The sequence below is a fragment of the Olea europaea genome, chromosome 18 (assembly GCF_002742605.1).
Source record: "Olea europaea var. sylvestris chromosome 18, O_europaea_v1, whole genome shotgun sequence".
Lineage (NCBI taxonomy): Eukaryota > Viridiplantae > Streptophyta > Magnoliopsida > Lamiales > Oleaceae > Olea > Olea europaea.
This window is the reverse complement of record NC_036254.1, coordinates 19,451,352-19,469,522: the sequence shown is the minus strand read 5'-3', so window position 1 is coordinate 19,469,522 and position 18,171 is coordinate 19,451,352. Positions and strand designations below refer to the sequence as shown.

Below are 18,171 nucleotides of genomic sequence, written 5' to 3'. Positions count from 1 at the left end.
AGGATTTGGATAGGAAGCTGGTGGTTAATGGAGCTCTATCAAAATTTGTAGATTTGAAATTAGGTGAGTATGTATTTTAAATTTGAGAAATATGTTTAGCCTCATGAAGAAGAAGCTAATCGACGAAGAAGTTAATCGATGCGGGCTCAAGACAATTTCAACGATTTGATTTTAGGTTCGAAAGAGTTGAATCTAGTGATAAGATGGGGTTGCGTGAGATATATATATATATATATTATGTATGAATGATTTTTGAGAAGATAAACTTAATTTTTTATTTTTGAAATGGAAAAATAAAAAAAGGGCTGTGTTTAATTTTCACAATTGTTATTCAAGATTGATCCATTTGTGAGGCCCAAGCCCAACTTTAAAGATTTACAAGGAAATCAATGTCCTCTCATTCAAATGGCTATGTCATTTTGACGGAAAGTGATTGACAGATGAAATGACATAATGTTAGTTGACAAGATGTGATTGAATGAAAAAATTGATAGTGTTTAAAACAATCTAATGATGAAGGGTCATGTGACATTATATCAATAATTATATCATTATAGTATGATCCAATTCAAACATCGTTAAATATGGAAAATTTGAACTTTTAGTTTGCAATATTTAAATTGTAGCAAATTTACATTCAGTTTTTTTAAAGCATAATTCGTTCTCAACCTTTAATTTGTATATGAAAACTTGTAAGTTCCTCCATTTTGGCAATTAAATGTCGGATTTGTCCTTCTCAAATAAACAAAAATAAAAAAATGTAAAACAATAAATAATTGGGACAAATTGTGTACACAGTCCCATAAATTTTTAAAAGCACAAATTAAACTAACTTAAAACAATTAAATGCATATTAAAACATAAAAAATAAATTTATGTGGGCTATAGATTTTTTTGGTAGGCTATGATATTTTATGTTATCAGTTTTTTCATAAATTCATTTTAGTCCCTGTTTGATCTCCATTAAATTACATTTCATTACATTCTATTTTTCTCTTTCCTATTTTCAACCACACAATCTTCCATGAAATAATATTACATGTAAATCGAAAATTTTTCTTTCTTTTTCAACCACGCATTTTTTCAACAAAACACTATTCCTCCCATTTTCATTATCAAAAATAGGGGCCAAACGGGGGTTTAATATGAAGACCTGTATTTTGATTGTTTTAAATGTTAATTATTTTACTTTTTGAAAAAGTTATGAAACTCAACATATTTATTTGTATTGATTTCTTTTATTTTTTAATGGAAGGAAAATCTGTCGTTTAGTGTTAAGTCCTTGTTTGACAAGCATAAAATGAGTTGAAATAATGAATTTTTAAAGAATGTATGGTTAAAAAGTGAGGAAAATATTGAATTTACCTATAAAATATTTTATTTCTAGAAAGCGAGGTTGAAAATGAGTTAGAAAAAAAAAATTATTTAAATGATTGTAACACAAGGGCTAAAAATGGTGGAGAGAATCAAGAGTTTTATTATATAATTGAAAGGTTGAGGATGTATCATGCTAAAAAATGTGAATGGAGGATTTTTTATTTTTTTATTATTAATTTTTTATTTTTTTGGCCTTTTTTGGGAAAATTACAGCAAAAGTCCCAACTTTTTAATTTTTACAGACTTTACTCTAACCTTCATTTTGTGCCAACGAAGATCCAAATTTTCATAAATATGTAGCTAGAGTCCAAATTTGACTGTTAGTTAACTGAAAAAGTCAAAATTTGACAAATTTGGACCAAATAAAAAAGAATATAATGGTACTTTCATTTTTCTTATATTAAATGATTTAAAAAATTAAATTAAAAATCTCAAAAAATAAAAATAAATATATAACTGCACTCCCCTCCACCCCACGCCTATCCCCCAAATTAAAAATTGAGGCCTTCTGACGAGACCTGCCGGAAACTACCATCATCGTTGCCTCCTCTGAGTCATTCCAACTAGGGCTGGGCAAACTCCATCCCAACCCGCTCAACTCTATCAACCCAAACCAACCTGATCGGTTTGAGTTGGTTTTTTAAGTTCAATTGGGTTGGGTTGGGTTGAAAAAATATTTTTGAGGTTGGGTTTTGGGTTATGATTTAAAACCCAACCCAACTCAAGCCAACCCGATGAATTAAAAATAATAATATCTAAGATGAAAAAAATATAAATAAAAACAACAGTAAAGATATGAAAATGACTTATAATTTATATTATATTGATTGATTCCTATAAACATAATTTACAAATGAAATGTTATTTCATAATAAAGTAAAAATTAAGAAGATGACGATGAAATGAATAAATCCCAAAAAATTGATAAAATAATAATAATAATAATAATAAATATTTCATAAATTTTAAACTTATTTATACATCATTTTTCAAAAAGAATTTCTTACATAGGTATTTAAAAAAAAAAAAAATCAAAGATTTTCAAGTAATTTCAACCTTTAAAAATTTATCTAAATTTAACAAAAATATAATCGAATCCAACTTTAATTGGATCGAAGTTCAAACCGACCAACCCAACCCAAACCAACCCAAGCTTGATCGGGTTGGGTTGGGTTGACTTTAAATAAAATCGACCATGTTGAGTTGGGTTTGGGTTGGGGAATAAACCGACCCAACCCAACCCATGCTCACCCCTAATTCCAACTGAGTGAACTCAGTGCGTTAATGTTCTTCTTCAATTCTTGCATTACTTCAGCGTCATTGGATTGGGAGTTCCCAGTAGTGACCAAGAACGATAAAAGGCGAACAAAATTAACTTTGACACCTTAGAAGAATAACCCATGTCGATGTTCTTAAATTCAAGTTGCATATTTTTAACACAATTGGCAATGATGCAAGAGTCGAATTCATAAACACAGATCGATCCAATTATTACCCAAAATTGTAAATGCACTGTAGATATAGAAATCCCAACTTCTCCCACTCAAATTACAATAACTCCACTCCATTACCCAAAATTATTGGTCCAATCTTAAATTTACGTTACAAAATCAATAGAAATGCACATAAAATTATGTGCATCAGTGTGTATCCATCACCATCGATTTACAAAGAATTTTCCAAATGACTAGAAGATGCAGAGAGAGAGAGAGAGAGGGGGGGAATTTTACCGGGCTTTAGATACAGAGAGAAATGGTAAGAAATAGTTTGGTGATTATGTGGTCTGAGGTATAAATGGATATTCTACGTCATTATCTCGTTGAAGAGAAGGTGGCAATGGAGATGATTTCTGGTAGGTGTTGTCGAAGAAGAAAGGAGTGGCATGGGATGGAGGGGAGTGGGGTTATATATTTGTTTTTATTTTTTGGGATTTTAGAGAAATGAAAGTACTATTATACCCCTTTTTAATTTAGTCCAAATTGGTCAAATTTTGACTTTTTCGGTCAACTAACGGTCAAATTTGGACTCTAGCTGCATATTTATGAAATATTAGGGGTTTTAGTTGGCACAAAATGAAGGTTAGGGTGAAGTTTATAAAAAATGAAAAGATTTGGGACCTTTGTTGCAATTTTACTTTTTTTTTTTAACATTTTGTAAATATTGGGGATGAAAAGTGCAAATTCGCTTAAAATATCACTCCGCATCGCATCAAATTTTGATTATTCTATATACAGGAAAAGAAGCTAGGGTTCCTCCGCAATTCTCACTCGTTCAACTCAACTCGCTCGCATTCTGGTAGAAATTAATAGCTAGCTAACTACCAGGTCCGTTATAATTAATTATCAGGTTCAGGCCTCTGTTTATGATTTCCTTATTTTGAGGCATCAAAAGAATTGTCAGCCTCCGAATTTGTAAAACAAATGAGGCGAGTAGGAATATGATCTTTACTTATTGGCAGGTTTGATAGGTAGAATAGAACCAATGGATTATGATGTTGTAGCTGAACAAAATGTTGCCGCTTATGGCGACCTCGAAGAGCACCAACAGTATGAGGACCAATACGAACATGAAGAGGAACAACCTTACGAGCGAAACTACGGGTCGAATGATAACGTAGTTGATAGTACATCCCGTCATGACTTAAAGCATGATTCGTCGTTTTCAGCAGGGTTAGTTGTGTAGTTTGTGTGTCATAGGTCCGTAAGGGCTTATATATTAGATTGCAATGTTTTGTTTAGTTTAGTTGGTATTATTAGGAGTGAAAGGGTTGGGTTTGATCCCCAAGAAATATGAGTGTGGTGAAAACGGCAGTAACTGTTTGGTTTTTTTTCTCTTCTTGTGATAGAAAACTTTTTGTTGGAGGCATTGCGTGGGAGACTTCGGAAGGTACAATGTGCAACCTTCCTTCTTTTGATTTTGTAGGGTTGTTGAGATGATTGAGAAAATGTACAGGCTTCTATTTTTCTTTTATTCAACAAATTGATGTTTAATGTATTACATTCTATATTCTTGCAAAATAATTGATTTTGAGGTTCTCTTTTTTAGTAAGCCTATTTCTGTTCTTAGTGCTTGTTTGGATCTCTTTTACTTGTAATTTTAATAGGTCAAACTTTAATTTTTAATAACACATTTTGTAAGACCTACAACTAGTACCCCTTATCCACAAACTCATTTCTATCAAATTATAATTTCAGAAACTTATAAATAATTCCAAACAAGCATTCACTCGCGTGCTCAACCCCCCACGCCCTCCCAACTCAGGTTGTGGGTTTCTTTGTATTTATATGCTTTGTTATTAATGGGTAAATCTCTAGACTGTTCTATGATTATCAAGATCCTGCACACAACATGATACATTATGGAAATGCTGCTAAATATGGAATGAATATTGGTGTTGGATGGCTATAGTTTTCGCAACTTGCACTGATTGACCTTGAGATAAAAGAATGTTATCATCCTAGTGTCTCCATGTGAACACAATTTTTCAACTTCAATTTGTTTGTTTTCCTTCTATTATGGTTTATCAGATTCTTTTTCATTTATTTTTTCTGGGTCTAAAACTAATAAAGAACAATAACCTTGGGGAATTGCCTTGCAAATTTCATTTCATTTACCATTTATTTTTGATCCATTGTTTTAAGCAAGCTGATTGCTGCCTTTTTGTGTTTTTCAAATTGTGTTAGACAATGATACTAAATTAACTTTTAAGAAGAGGTTGCATTTGCTTATAGTTGTATTTGTTTCGGTAGTCTCCCTCTTGAAATCTTTTGCTCCTTCCTTTTGAAACTCTGAGGTCTGCCCCTCTGTCCGTATTAAAATTCTGTGATCCAGTGTTAGGAAGCTACCTCTTTTGTTCTGAAATGTTAAGTGCATTATTAAACAACTAGAATTGTAATTACAAGTGCTTGGATTTATACTGCATGGAGCTGATTTGGCATTTATATTTATTCAAGTTTATCTAGGTTATCATACCATAACCCGGGGACTTGGCTGTGTGAGTTTTGTGTTCCAATTTCATTCTAAACATGCATCTTTCTGATCGTGTTCATATTTCTCTTTCTTCATACTAAAATTTTGATGTAGGAGAAAAGAGAAGCTCTAGTTTTTGGGGAGTTAAGATATTCCTTGAAGGGATAAGTTAGAGCTGGCACAATTGGGCTGGCACAATTGGTTTGACTGATTCTGAGAAAATTTTGTATCTTGGTTGTGAGCGGATGAAGGATACTGAATATTTTTACTTAAAGAAAAAGATCATTTACTTATTAAGGATTTTGAGATGGAAAAATAATTAATTGCTTATTGCATGTACCACAATCAAATATTAATGATATGCACAGAAACCATGGAAACAATTATCCTTTCTGGTATTGGGCGTAAGCCTTCTTAGCTCATAAGTTGCTTGAGAGAAACATTGAAACATCACGTATTTAATTGCCCAATTGATGCATCTGAATGTAAATATTTAGTTTCACATAAGTTGCTGATTTTAGAGGATGGTAAAAGAGAAACATGAATTAGTGACCTTAAAAATCAGTTTTAGAAAGGGTTCACTATAATTGATACTGCACACTAATTATATTCCTGTTAACTTCAAATAAGGAGATGAATATTACGTATTAATAAGATTCATGTTCTCATACTAATGTATTAGTAGAATACATTTATGCATATTAAATAGCATGCTCTTAAATGTTAGTCTTAAATTGTATTTTGAAAGACAACTTTTAAAAGTTTGAATGTTAAGTCTGTGTTTATTTGATAAGTTGTCATTCTCTTCTCTTAGGAATCTATGTATCTCTTTTGTGGATTCCATTGAGTGACGAGTTTCTTAACTCTGCATTCCTTGGGTATTTCTACCTGTGTAGCAATCTATTTGACCTTTAGCTTAGTTTCTTTATCCAACCTGATGTACACTTAGTATGAGATCTTTGGTCTTTGGTCATCATGGCTGGTCGTTGTGTTCAAAATGTCGATGAATACTTGTGGAAGAGATTTTTGCACTGTGAGATTGAAGAATTGACTTAATTGAGGAGAAATGTCCAACATTTCTTACAAGATTTTTATTTAGTACTCATAGAGATTCCTCGAGGCCATCCATCAACAACACATTCGATATTGCACTTATTTAGATCTGAAGAATCTTTTCTAAACCAGTCATGCTACATGATGAGCTCAAGGAGCTTCAATAGCATGTTGTTGACATTTTCTCCGGATATTCCAAAAGAACTAGAGTTCTACTCCTGCAAAAGGATGAGAGCCTTGCTTTTTTATTATTACAAGAAGATAGATTATTTATTTAACGGCTGTGATTTAGTTTAGGTTTTCATTGTCGAAAGAAACAGTTGTCTCAGGGGACAAATGCATATTTATTACCTCCAGTTATAGTGTCTTGTTCGAACCTATTCTTTACTATGGAGAAGACAAGAGCACTGATTTGGTGGCTAATCTTTCTCAATCAGGGGGTGATTGACACAATCAAGTGAGCAGAGGAATCATGGAAAGCGTCATTGAATATTGAAACTCCTATTAATTATCTTGCAATGAACTTTGAATAAGGAGGTGGATTTAATGGATTAGTAGGATTTGTGCACATACCAATGTATTAATAGATGTACATGTATGACTGGTATCAAAGTGGATGGTGGTAGTAAATTGTGGCTAGTGTGATGCTGTATTATATCTACACGTCAAAATTGTTCAGTATTCTAAGAATTTTTTTAAGATCTTGATGTACATCACTTATCAAATGCTTCCAACGATTATAAGATCCTTCTGTTTCAACAACTGTGAGATGCCTTCAGTTGTTATTAGAAGGAATAATATTGAACTTTTCTTTATTGCCACCATATATTGCATCTAGTAAATAACAACTCAAATGGTTATACATTTCTGTTTCTTAGATCAGGGAATTATATGAATATGGAATGGAAATTAAACCTCCACTTATTGTGTGACTAGTATTTGTTCCTGTTTACACGGAAGGGTATCAATTTGAAAATATTTGTTAAGTGTATTAATCTTTCTGAATAAAATGGTTAGTAATCATCAATTCAATATATCTACAAAATCCTTTTTCTTGGTTCAAGCTCTAGTTCCGGTGAAATGTTTGTTTTGAAGGAAAGGGGTGACCTACAATTTCTGTATTTGCATAAGTAGGAAGGAAGAAAAGGAATTGCTTGATGAGTTGTACCTCATATTACTTGTACAACATGTGTGCTCCCCTTCATTTACTTTGTTACATAACTATTTATGTCCTCACCTTCTCCTAATAAATAAAGCACAGCTGATGGACGATTAAGGATTTCTTTGACTTTTGAGATATCTCTGCATGTTCATCACCTTGCCCATATTGTATTTAGCTTAGACTGTACCACAGTGTTTCAGGTTTCTGGTGTTTATTATTCAAAGTAATTTCTCTCTGATTTGTTTTGGCTTCTCCTTCCAGAATCATTCAGCAGGTACTTCAGCAAGTATGGAGAAATTACAGATTCAGTGATAATGTTGGATAGAATCTCTGGAAGACCACGTGGCTTTGGATTCATCACATTTGCTGATCCAGAAGTTGCTGATAAGGTTTTGCAGGAAGAACATGTCATTGATGGAAGAGTGGTAGGAATTTCTTTAACCTATTTATTATCAGTTCTTTTTCTCCATTATGGAAGAGAATTGAGTTGGTGAATTTTATTTGGACTTGTTGCCAGGTGGAAGTGAAGAGAACAGTCCCTAGAGAAGACATGCAGGTTAGAGGAGTGTCGAAAACAAAGAAAATATTTGTCGGTGGTCTTCCACTGACATTACATGAAGGTAATTTGCTGATCTTCATTTATTTTACTTCCTTTTCATAGAAAATCAAGATCTTTCCAGCTAACCAAATGCTTTGCAACATTATATTGCAGATGAGTTAAAGGAGTATTTTTCTTCTTATGGTAACATTGTGGAGCACCAAATTATGATGGATCACAACACTGGTCGGTCCCGAGGTTTTGGTTTTGTAACCTTTGACAATGAAGATTCTGTTGATAAGATCTTTTCTGATGGTCGAATGCATGAACTTAATGGCAAAGAAGTGAGTTGACAAATTTGCTGCATATTCTTGCTCTTTGGAATACTTTTGTGACCTAAGCCTTTGATGTAAAACAATGCAGGTTGAGATAAAGAGGGCCGAGCCAAAAAGATTTGGTTTCGATCATTCAACTGAAGGTCGTTTCCGCGGGAGGGGTAGTAGTTCAAGATCTGTTGGTAACTATGGTAGTAGTTCAGAAGGTTTTAGAGGTGGATACGGTGGTAAGCCGGGTAGAGGCTATGGTGGTAATTATGGTGGATATGGCAGCTACGGTGGTTATGGAAACTTTACTGGAAATTATGGTGCAGGTGCTACAGGATTTTATTCAGGCTATGGTGGATATGGCTATGGTTATGGATTTGGTGGACCAATGTATAGTGGTGGTGCGTATGGGGGCGGTGCCTATGGGGCTCCAGTTGGTTATAGTGGAGCTGCTGGTTATGGTATGGGTAAAGGATACAATGTTGGCGGATATGATGGCGGTAGAGGCTTTGGAAATGCTGGCAGTAGTGGAGGATATGGCAATGGGAAAAGCTATGGCAGCGGCACTGGTGGTGGTACTGGTGGATATGGAGGAAGTAAAGGATATGGGAATGGTGGTGGTCCAAGTGGTAGGTTCCATCCCTATCGGAAGTAAGACACTTGCATGTGCTGCACGTGCCAATTAACCAGGCACGTATATGGTATGAATTAGACTAATAGCATATGTGATTTTTCATTTTTGCTAAAAACTTAGAATATGTTGTTTGTTGAACAGATTGCTTTTGATGTTCATCTGCAAACCTTTTCTGGTGTTGTGTTAGCATAGCCACCAACTGGTGCTTTTACTTGTGATCTTGATAGAATTGAATTATTACTTTATCTTAGCAAAATTTGTTACAGGTTTAGTGCGACTCTGATGTATAGATATATCATCCATATTGAGAATATTGACATCGTTTTATCGAAAGTGGATATGTTCTGAAATTAGGCTTTAAGCATCACATTGCGATTATCTACTTCAAAGTGAAGTTCATGGCTGAGTGCCAAAGCCTCTGCGCTTTCGAAGAAAACCAGCAAATATCGCCAACGCCTACCCATTCCTGTCACGAAGTAAAGCTCCCATGCCAATGCTGCCATCCAAGATACTTTCAGCCATTTCATGTTTCCCTCTTCCCCATGCTCAGTTGCAATACAATTACAAAGAATTAAGTAGTATGCATAAAAAGCAAGAAGATTTTCGACGTGGCTAGAAAATTCATACCCAGTTTAATTGTCCATGACGATACAGTAGTTGACGTATTTTAATTTCTATAAATAGAAAAGAACTTTAATTCTACAAAAAATTAATCTTTGCAAAGTTTTGGTATTCTTAAATTTATTTTGTTCATTTAGTAGATTACAACTGTCAATTTCATTGTTGATAGAACAATAGGCCCTTGTTTGAGCCTCATTCTTTCCACAAAAATGCATTTTTAAACCGTGTTTTGACATAATTTTAAACACATATTCTTCAATAAAATAATACAACACACAAATTCAAAAATTTTCCTTATTTTTTAATCATACATTTTTCATCGATACACTATTTTAAAATTTATTTTTCCTTCTAAAATGGGGCTCAAACAGGGCTAGACTTGTATGGAAGATGATGTCTTATAATGATCTTGTTTATTTTACTTGAATTATTCTAGTTGTACAATTGGAATTGACAATTTTGAATGACAACGTACTCACAAAAGAATGGGTTCACGATTTTTTTATTTAGCGTGGGCCCATGTGTGGTACATGTAGCATTGTCGGTTTTAATTAATGGTTTGGATTTTCTTTTTCGGCATAATTGAAAATATTACAAAATTAGCATGTATTCAAAATAAATGCGGGTCTTAAAAAAACACTAAAACAAAACTATGACCCCTGCACCCCACCCCACCCCATGCCACCCCACAATTTACCATTTCCGAAAAACCTAATCAAAACCAATTTACGCTATCACTACTCGAATATCAAATTCTTCATCTATTTACATTTTGCACAATAATAAGGCAAGAAGATTTTCGACGTGGCTAGAAAATTCATACCCAGTTTAATTGTCCATGACGATACAGTAGTTGACGTATTTTAATTTCCATAAATAGAAAAGAACTTTAATTCTACAAAAAATTAATCTTTGCAAAGTTTTGGTATTCTTAAATTTATTTTGTTCATTTAGTAGATTACAACTGTCAATTTCATTGTTGATAGAACAATAGGCCCTTGTTTGAGCCTAATTCTTTCCACAAAAATGCATTTTTAAACCGTGTTTTGACATAATTTTAAACACATATTCTTCAATAAAATAATACAACACACAAATTCAAAAATTTTCCTTATTTTTTAATCATACATTTTTCATCGATACACTATTTTAAAATTCATTTTTCCTTCTAAAATGGGGCTCAAACAGGGCTAGACTTGTATGGAAGATAATGTCTTATAATGATCTTGTTTATTTTACTTGAATTATTCTAGTTGTACAATTGGAATTGACAATTTCGAATGACAACGTACTCATAAGAGGAGGGATTCACGATTTTTTTATTTAGCGTGGGCCCCCATGTGTGGTACATGTAGCATTGTCGATTTTAATTAATGGTTTGGATTTTCTTTTTTGGCATAATTGAAAATATTACAAAATTAGCATGTATTCAAAATAAATGCGGGTCTCAAAAAAACACTAAAACAAAACTATGACCCCTGCACCCCACAATTTACCATTTCCGAAAAACCTAATCAAAACCAATTTACGCTATCACTACTCGATTATCAAATTCTTCATCTATTTACATTTTGCACAATAATATAGTAATGTATGAACGTTTTGTGTTGATTATCCTTTTAATAATTTATTTGGATTCATTTGCAATTCTTTAAAAAGTTTGGGAGTATAATTACAATTTATTTTTTAATTTTTATTTTATTTAAATAGGAATGTATATTTGTCATTTTAAATTTTCTTATTGAGAAATTGGATGAAAAATACATTTTTTGCAATGAAATGTGTAAATAGGAGTGAAAATATCAAAAAAAAAAAAAAAGGTAATGACGTTTTGCATAGTAACATTAAAAGGTAAAGACGTTTTGTACTAATTACCATTTTAAAAATAATAAAAACTAGTCAATTATGATTTGCTTTTGCCATGTTGAATGATCCTTATTTTGAAAAAAAAAATGGAGTTTTGAATAATGAGTTTTCTGAGAACAATAATATTTCGCAATCACTCAGTACGACAGTCGTCATATATGCCATACACATGATAAATGATTACTTGATACATACGGCAACAAAAAATTACTACATTTAATGAATCAAATAAACGCCTGATCATGTGTATACCATGTAGGGCAAACGTTGTGAACAATTACAAATAGCATTACTCATTGCATAAATATTGTTAAAAATAAATATAAAAATTAAAGAGTTTTGTTTCAAAGGACATAATCGGTGTTCAATTCCATCGTTACACATAAATTACTGGTAGAATTTGCCCCTGTTCGATTTCATTAAAATTATAATTCATTTTTACTGATTAATTATACGTTTTTCAATAAAATAATATTATATAAAATTCTAATATATTTTTAAAATTTTTAATCACATATTTTCAAAAAAATTATTATTCCAAAATAAATTTTTACCAAATTCTATCTGTGATGGGGCCAAACCAATTACCATCTTTGATCCGATTTGAAAAAAACTGGTATACCTTACTCAGTACGGTTTAATCACGCGCTTTATCGTCCGTATAGTTTAAACGCCACCGTGTTAAAGGCGTTGCTTCTCCTCGTCGCCGCCACCACCTCCTCTCTAGAAATGTCGTATAACATCGTTGGAACCGTTCTATATATCCATTTTTAGCTCACTTTTTTACACACACACACACACACACACACTCTCTCTCTCTCTCTCTCTCTATAACTTTAAATTTTAATTCCATCCTTGAACCCGAACCTACAAGTTTATATTCTTCTCACTTTTCTCATCATCATTTCAATCTGATATCCATTTTTCTTTTTCATTATCTTTTTTCACTTTAATTTGTTTCTCCCTCTCAAGAAATGACAACACCAGTTATGAGGAATAACTTCTTGCCACCGGGGCTGGTGTCCAATCTGGAACAAGTTCTGTTAAGCCGAAAAACCGGTGGCGGAGGAGACGGTGATGAATCCTCTAATCCCAATGAAAACGAGGATGATTCGACCAAGCCCGTTTCGTCCAGTAATGGCGGGGATTCGTCCGAGCCCAGTGGTAATGATGGGTCAAAACCCATAATTTTGGTCACAAATAGTGATGGTATTGAGTCCCCGGGCCTTTCGTATTTGGTCTCTGCTCTCGTTCGAGAAGGGCTCTACAATGTTCACGTTTGCGCCCCTCAATCGTTGGTCTTCAAGCCCTTTTTTCTTTTAATCCTTATTCCGTATTTTTGCATAGTATTCATGGATATCTCTTTTCGTGATGTTATTTGATATTTTGGATTTATCAATTCGGTATTGTTTATTTATGACTTTGAGTTTGGGATTCTGAATCTAGAGGATTTAGGATATTGGATATACGCTGTTGGGCGTTTGATGAATTCATTTTTGAGTCTTTTGTGATTTTGTTTTTTGACTTTCTTTGGGCGGTTTGGTGGGATGTGTTGACAGGGATAAATCGACAGCAGGGCATTCTTTATCACTAAAGGAGACGATTGAGGTGGTTTCTGTTGATATTAATGGTGCCACTGCTTACGAAGTTTCTGGTACTGTTGTTTTCTTTTCACTTTTGCAATTTCTACAGGTTGAATTAATGTTCTTAATACGATGAAATGTTAATTTCGTGAGTTGGTATTGGAGTTCCTGGAATGAACTTTGAAGCAATATTTTGTTTTATGCAACTTTCAGGAACTCCTGTGGATTGTGTATCATTAGCGTTATGTGGTTCATTATTTACATGGTCAAAGCCCCTGTTGGTATGATTTTCATTCTTAAAATTATTGAGGTTTTTCTGCTTTTAAACATTGCTTGGCTACACAACATGCATCCCCATTTCTTTGTTTTGCCTGATTTAGGTTATAAGTGGTATCAACAGGGGTTTAAGCTGTGGACACCACATGTAAGTTGTTGCCATTTCTATTGCAACTTTGTAAGTTACGTACAATTTTTTTTGGTTATAATTGGTTCATATGAGCTCTGTACTTTATTACCTGACAATATCAGGTTTTATTCGGGTGTCGTTGCTGGGGCTAGGGAAGCATTGGTTAATGGTGTGTCATCTATATCAATATCATTAAACTGGTATGTTGGTGATCCTTTAGTGTACCTTACAGCTGTGTACCGTAATTTTTTGAATGTATCTAATAAGATGTCAAATTAATCTATGATAGGAAGAAAGATGGAAGTAACGAAAGTGACTTCAAGGATGCTGTGACCGTTTGCTTACCATTGATACAAGCAATGATAAGAGACGTGGAGAAGGGTGTTTTCCCCAATAGTTGTTCACTAAGTGTAGAAGTTCCAACCACACCCTTAACAAACAAGGTCTGTTTCTAATATCTAATCTGTTGAATGAAATCATTTCATATGTTGATAACAGTTAAGTTGCTAAAGATTAATTATAGAGCAACACCTGGAATTAGTAATGCAGGGAATGGTTGACTTTTGACCACGCCTTTATAAATTTCCTAGTTTGGAATATATTTATATTGACATTCTATCTGTAAGTTCTATTTTTTTTGCCAAGCTGACAATTAGTTGTTATGATGCTGATCCATCTAGTTATTGACTGTTATATATTCGTTATCTTCATTCTAATAATCGTGTAGGATGTTCTGATCGTTACAAGAATGGAGCCATAGACATACCTTTAGAAAACATTGAGAGACTAGTAGAGAACTTGCTGGTTTTGTCCGTTTTCCTTTTATTTCGAATGTCCGATTAGATTTGTTTGTAGAACTTGTTTTTCTTACACATTAGCTTTCTGGCTATGACAGAAGCTAAACCATCATTGCTTCTTTAGCTCTATTTGCACGCTTTACTCTAATTGGTCATAATTCGTTAGCATCTAACTGTATGCATGTACGACATGATATTAGCATCCCTAGTTTTACATAATTTAGCTCATTTCAGTGATTTGCTAAAACAGTATTCTCAAGCACTTACCATTCCATGGTATGTAGTCTTTTAAACATATGCTCCCATATATTCTTATACTTTTATTAATGTAATCATCATTGGACGATTTCATGTACTTTATCGTACCTCCTTGTTTATGTAATGGTTATTATAGGGTCTCGAATGATGAAAGTAGGTCTCTTCACAGTTAATCATAAGAGATATTGAAAAGCTTACGTCAAACAATACATTATTGTGGATCTAGTGTGATTTACCTCTCAACCAATCATTATTAGGCTTCACCAACAATGTGTTCCAAATTTATCCCTCCAAAATTGGTTTTGATTGCTATGTCAGTTTCATATCTTTTTGCTGCCTATTGTGGCAGGGTTGAATGCACTGCTTCAATGTCCAAATCTATTAACTGTTAATATTATAATGGATTAATTAGCATTCGTATGTGCCTAGTATGTTACAATCAGCATGAGTATGAACCAATACTAGGCATCTTAGGGTTGACATTTTGGATGCGTTTCTTTCGCCTCATCCACTACCTTACTTCATGTGATTTCACAACCCGATGAGACAATATCTCTCGGACTGTTCCTAAATCCTCAGGGTGTCTGGTGGTCTTCATCTCTGTTTGACTCAGAAGAATCATAGAATCTTACCAAAATGAGAGACCTCCATGACACTCCATAAATATCATTAGCATGATGTAAATTTGCATTTCACTGTTAACAGGCTTACAAAGATGATAATCATTAGAACGAGAAGTCTATTTCAGGTCCAAATAGCTTGTTAGGGGAGGTACGCTTGTGAGCATTTTGACAGTTGCTGAAACATCCTTATGATTTGAGGTAATAGGTGTCTATACTAAAGATATTATTTGGTTGGTGGAATTTGGATAGAAATAAAGGCATGGTAGCTGTTAGGCTGTTTGATGGATTATTGGAAGACCAAAACTAAAACCATGGAATGTAATTGAAATAGGAATGAGCGGGAGATTAGAGAATTATTTCTGCAAATTGAAACTGGATTACATTATATTCTTGCAGTTGATTTGCTCATGGGAATTTGAAAAATTGGAATACTGTTGTGCGAGGAGAAACTTGTGGGCCTAGAATTTGTAGTAGTCTTATAGAACAGGAGTTCAAGAACGCATTCTACTTGGTAGGCCAAACTTGTCTCTTTTCTTCCCTTTTCAATGATATTCAAGATTAAGGTTAATAATTATGTTTATACATATTGTTGTAGTAAATATAAGTCCACCACCCGTGACTAACGTCTTCCTGGTCCATGTATTAATTTTCACAATAACTGGTGGTACATGGTGCAAAAATATATCATGTTACTATGAATTAGCAAATGTTTTCTAAAATCCTTCCATCTGATATGTAACTAATGTTTAAAAATGCTCAATTTGGTTGAGCGTGTAAGGGTCAAGATAAACCAATGAACTAATTGAAAGAATATAAAAATACACAAATATGTTCATAATAAACTCTCATGAAAAAAATCAACCACAATTCAAATTTTTAAGTTTAAAAAGTCTAACTTGTCACGAACATAAAATAGATCGATGAAGTAACAAAGAATAAGTTCTCAAATTAACCGACGTTTGGGTTTCATTTTGGTTTGCTAATATTTTACGTTAAAAAAAAAAAATAGTTGTGGATAAGTGAGTAGTACTTGTGGATCCTACGAAATATGTGGTTAAAGTTAATGTTTGTCTATGAAATTAACTTTCTAGAAAAATAAATAAATAAACAAATAAGCAAATAAAAAGAAACCTAAATAGAGGCTTAGCCCTCATTAGGCTGACAATTTATAAATGATTTATAAAGTGAGTCAAAGTCAAACATTAATTTCAATTACGCATTCATAACTACTCATTTTTATTCACATATTTCATAGAGTTCATTACTATTCCTCTCCATAAACCATTTGTAAATTTTCCAAACGGAGGCTTAGTAATCGAAGAACAAAATTATAATGTACTACTAGAATTTGAAATAGCCTATGATTCTCATTTTCAGTTTCTTGTAATTTTTTCACATCCTACAAGTGCAACAGTGCCTTCTCATTCCGTGTAACGGCAGCAGAAGAAAAACAAAAAATCTGTGTAAGTTTTTGTGATATAAATAAGGGACCAGAAAGTTGAGGCCAGTAATAAAATGTCCAGAAAAGGCAGGACATTGAATGCACATCTCAGCCTCCCTGAGGATCAGCCTTGTGATGTAAGTCTAGAGGTAATCCTTATTAATCGGGGCGCAAGTCTTGACAAATAGTACTGAAGGTGTAAACTTCAGACAACATTTTAAATCAATTTTTGATACTATTTCCCCGTAACAATCACCAACTTAAAACCTCCAAAGTGGTCTGTCTGCAGTTTTATTAACAATAGTAATATTTCGACTGAACCAACCATTAGGGCTGAATAGTTACCTCATAAAATTATAAATATATTTTTATGCACGTATTCAAATATGAATTTTGGATAAAATTATAAATATATATTTCAAATATGAAGTTTGAATACTTGTCTTCAGAACTGCGGGATTTGATCCACATGCAAATTTTGGAGCTGATCTACAGTAATTTCATCGTTATGTACGTGTTGAGGAAACTAAGACCGGATTGTTCTTTTGAAATTGGACAAGTGAAAGTCAAGTGTTAAATAAGAGTGTATCTTGGGTTTGAGGAAATCCTCACGCAGTATCCACACTATATAGACTGCTTTATGATTTTTTGCTGTTGGAATGCTGAATCATCTGCATGAGTTTTGTTTCAATTGGCCATATTTTAGTATGGGTTCAACAACATCTGTCCATTGATACTGAACATGTGTTTTTGGTTTTGAAACTATGTTTGAAATTTTGATTCAGATACTGATGCAGTATTTTATGTACATTTTTTGTTTCATAGGGATTCAAGGTTACCAAGCAAAGTCTTTGGAGGTCCACTCTTACCTGGCAAGCGATTTCAGCCACCAGGCATCAGGCTGCTTCACGGTTTGCCAGTCAGCAGAAGAATGCTATGGCACTTGCCCAGCTTGGACGTGATGCCTCTGCTGCTGTAAAGTTGCCTTTATGTGTTTCATTTGTTGTACATTTCATGTCAAGTGTGTTGCTGCATGCCATATCTTGTAGCATTCTGATCATTACTGAAAAATTTTCAGGGTGCTGCTCGCCGTTTGATCACACAAAAAAAGAATATTGAGTTAGTTGAATCAGTAGGTGCTGCAGGGAAATTGGATTTTAAACGTAGTGTCAAGTATTTCCGACTAGAGGTAACATTCATTATGTTGCGGTTTGGAGCAATGTGAAGCTTCTAATTTTTAGTACTTTTCTTTTTTACTTCCCTTTTCACGGGGTGCTTTTGAGCTGTGGTTTCTGGTGTTGATTATTGTTGAGGAGGCTGAGATTAGAACACCTGAGAAATTTTCAGGTTTTTCTTTTTTCCGATTAAAATAAAACTCAAAGTTCAAGCAAGCCTCATTTAAATGGACATGCCACCATTAAGAATATCGAGGTTTCATATCTTCGCTTCAAGTGTGGATTTGTTCCTTGTATGTCAACAACCTTTTTTTCTTTTTTTTTTTTTTTTTTTTTTTTTTTTTT

At 33.5% G+C, this 18,171-nt stretch overlaps 2 protein-coding genes across 3 annotated transcripts; both read left to right on the top strand.

The window, feature by feature from the left end:
- The first annotated feature begins 3,590 nt into the window (after window positions 1-3,590).
- On the top strand, window positions 3,591-9,362 carry LOC111367687 (heterogeneous nuclear ribonucleoprotein 1-like). Of its 2 annotated transcripts, none has more exons than XM_022988681.1 (7): window positions 3,591-3,701; window positions 3,836-4,046; window positions 4,223-4,263; window positions 7,823-7,986; window positions 8,079-8,181; window positions 8,274-8,443; window positions 8,523-9,362. In XM_022988681.1, exons 2-7 carry the CDS (start codon window positions 3,859-3,861, stop codon window positions 9,075-9,077), a joined length of 1,221 nt encoding a protein of 406 aa, XP_022844449.1. In that variant the 5' UTR covers window positions 3,591-3,701; window positions 3,836-3,858; the 3' UTR covers window positions 9,078-9,362. The 2 variants fall into 2 exon arrangements, with proteins under 2 accessions (XP_022844449.1, XP_022844450.1); XM_022988682.1 differs by having other exon boundaries at window positions 3,596-3,723.
- A 2,831-nt stretch (window positions 9,363-12,193) lies between these two features.
- On the top strand, window positions 12,194-18,145 carry LOC111367685 (5'-nucleotidase SurE-like). The gene is made up of 8 exons (XM_022988678.1): window positions 12,194-12,837; window positions 13,103-13,197; window positions 13,340-13,407; window positions 13,507-13,550; window positions 13,655-13,732; window positions 13,822-13,975; window positions 17,477-17,626; window positions 17,730-18,145. Exons 1-8 carry the CDS (start codon window positions 12,518-12,520, stop codon window positions 17,874-17,876), a joined length of 1,056 nt encoding a protein of 351 aa, XP_022844446.1. The 5' UTR covers window positions 12,194-12,517; the 3' UTR covers window positions 17,877-18,145.
- Window positions 18,146-18,171: the final 26 nt, after the last annotated feature.

Bases quoted from the DNA above. Each gene is read 5' to 3' on its own strand.
- LOC111367685 (XM_022988678.1), top strand. From the start codon at position 12,518: ATGACAACACCAGTTATGAGGAATAACTTCTTGCCACCGGGGCTGGTG. The intron at 13,733-13,821 runs GTATGTTGGTGA...AATCTATGATAG, and splicing joins ATATCAATATCATTAAACTG to GAAGAAAGATGGAAGTAACG. The intron at 17,627-17,729 runs GTAAAGTTGCCT...AAAAATTTTCAG, and splicing joins GACGTGATGCCTCTGCTGCT to GGTGCTGCTCGCCGTTTGAT.
- LOC111367687 (XM_022988681.1), top strand. From the start codon at position 3,859: ATGGATTATGATGTTGTAGCTGAACAAAATGTTGCCGCTTATGGCGAC. The intron at 7,987-8,078 runs GTAGGAATTTCT...ACTTGTTGCCAG, and splicing joins ATGTCATTGATGGAAGAGTG to GTGGAAGTGAAGAGAACAGT. The intron at 8,182-8,273 runs GTAATTTGCTGA...ATTATATTGCAG, and splicing joins TCCACTGACATTACATGAAG to ATGAGTTAAAGGAGTATTTT.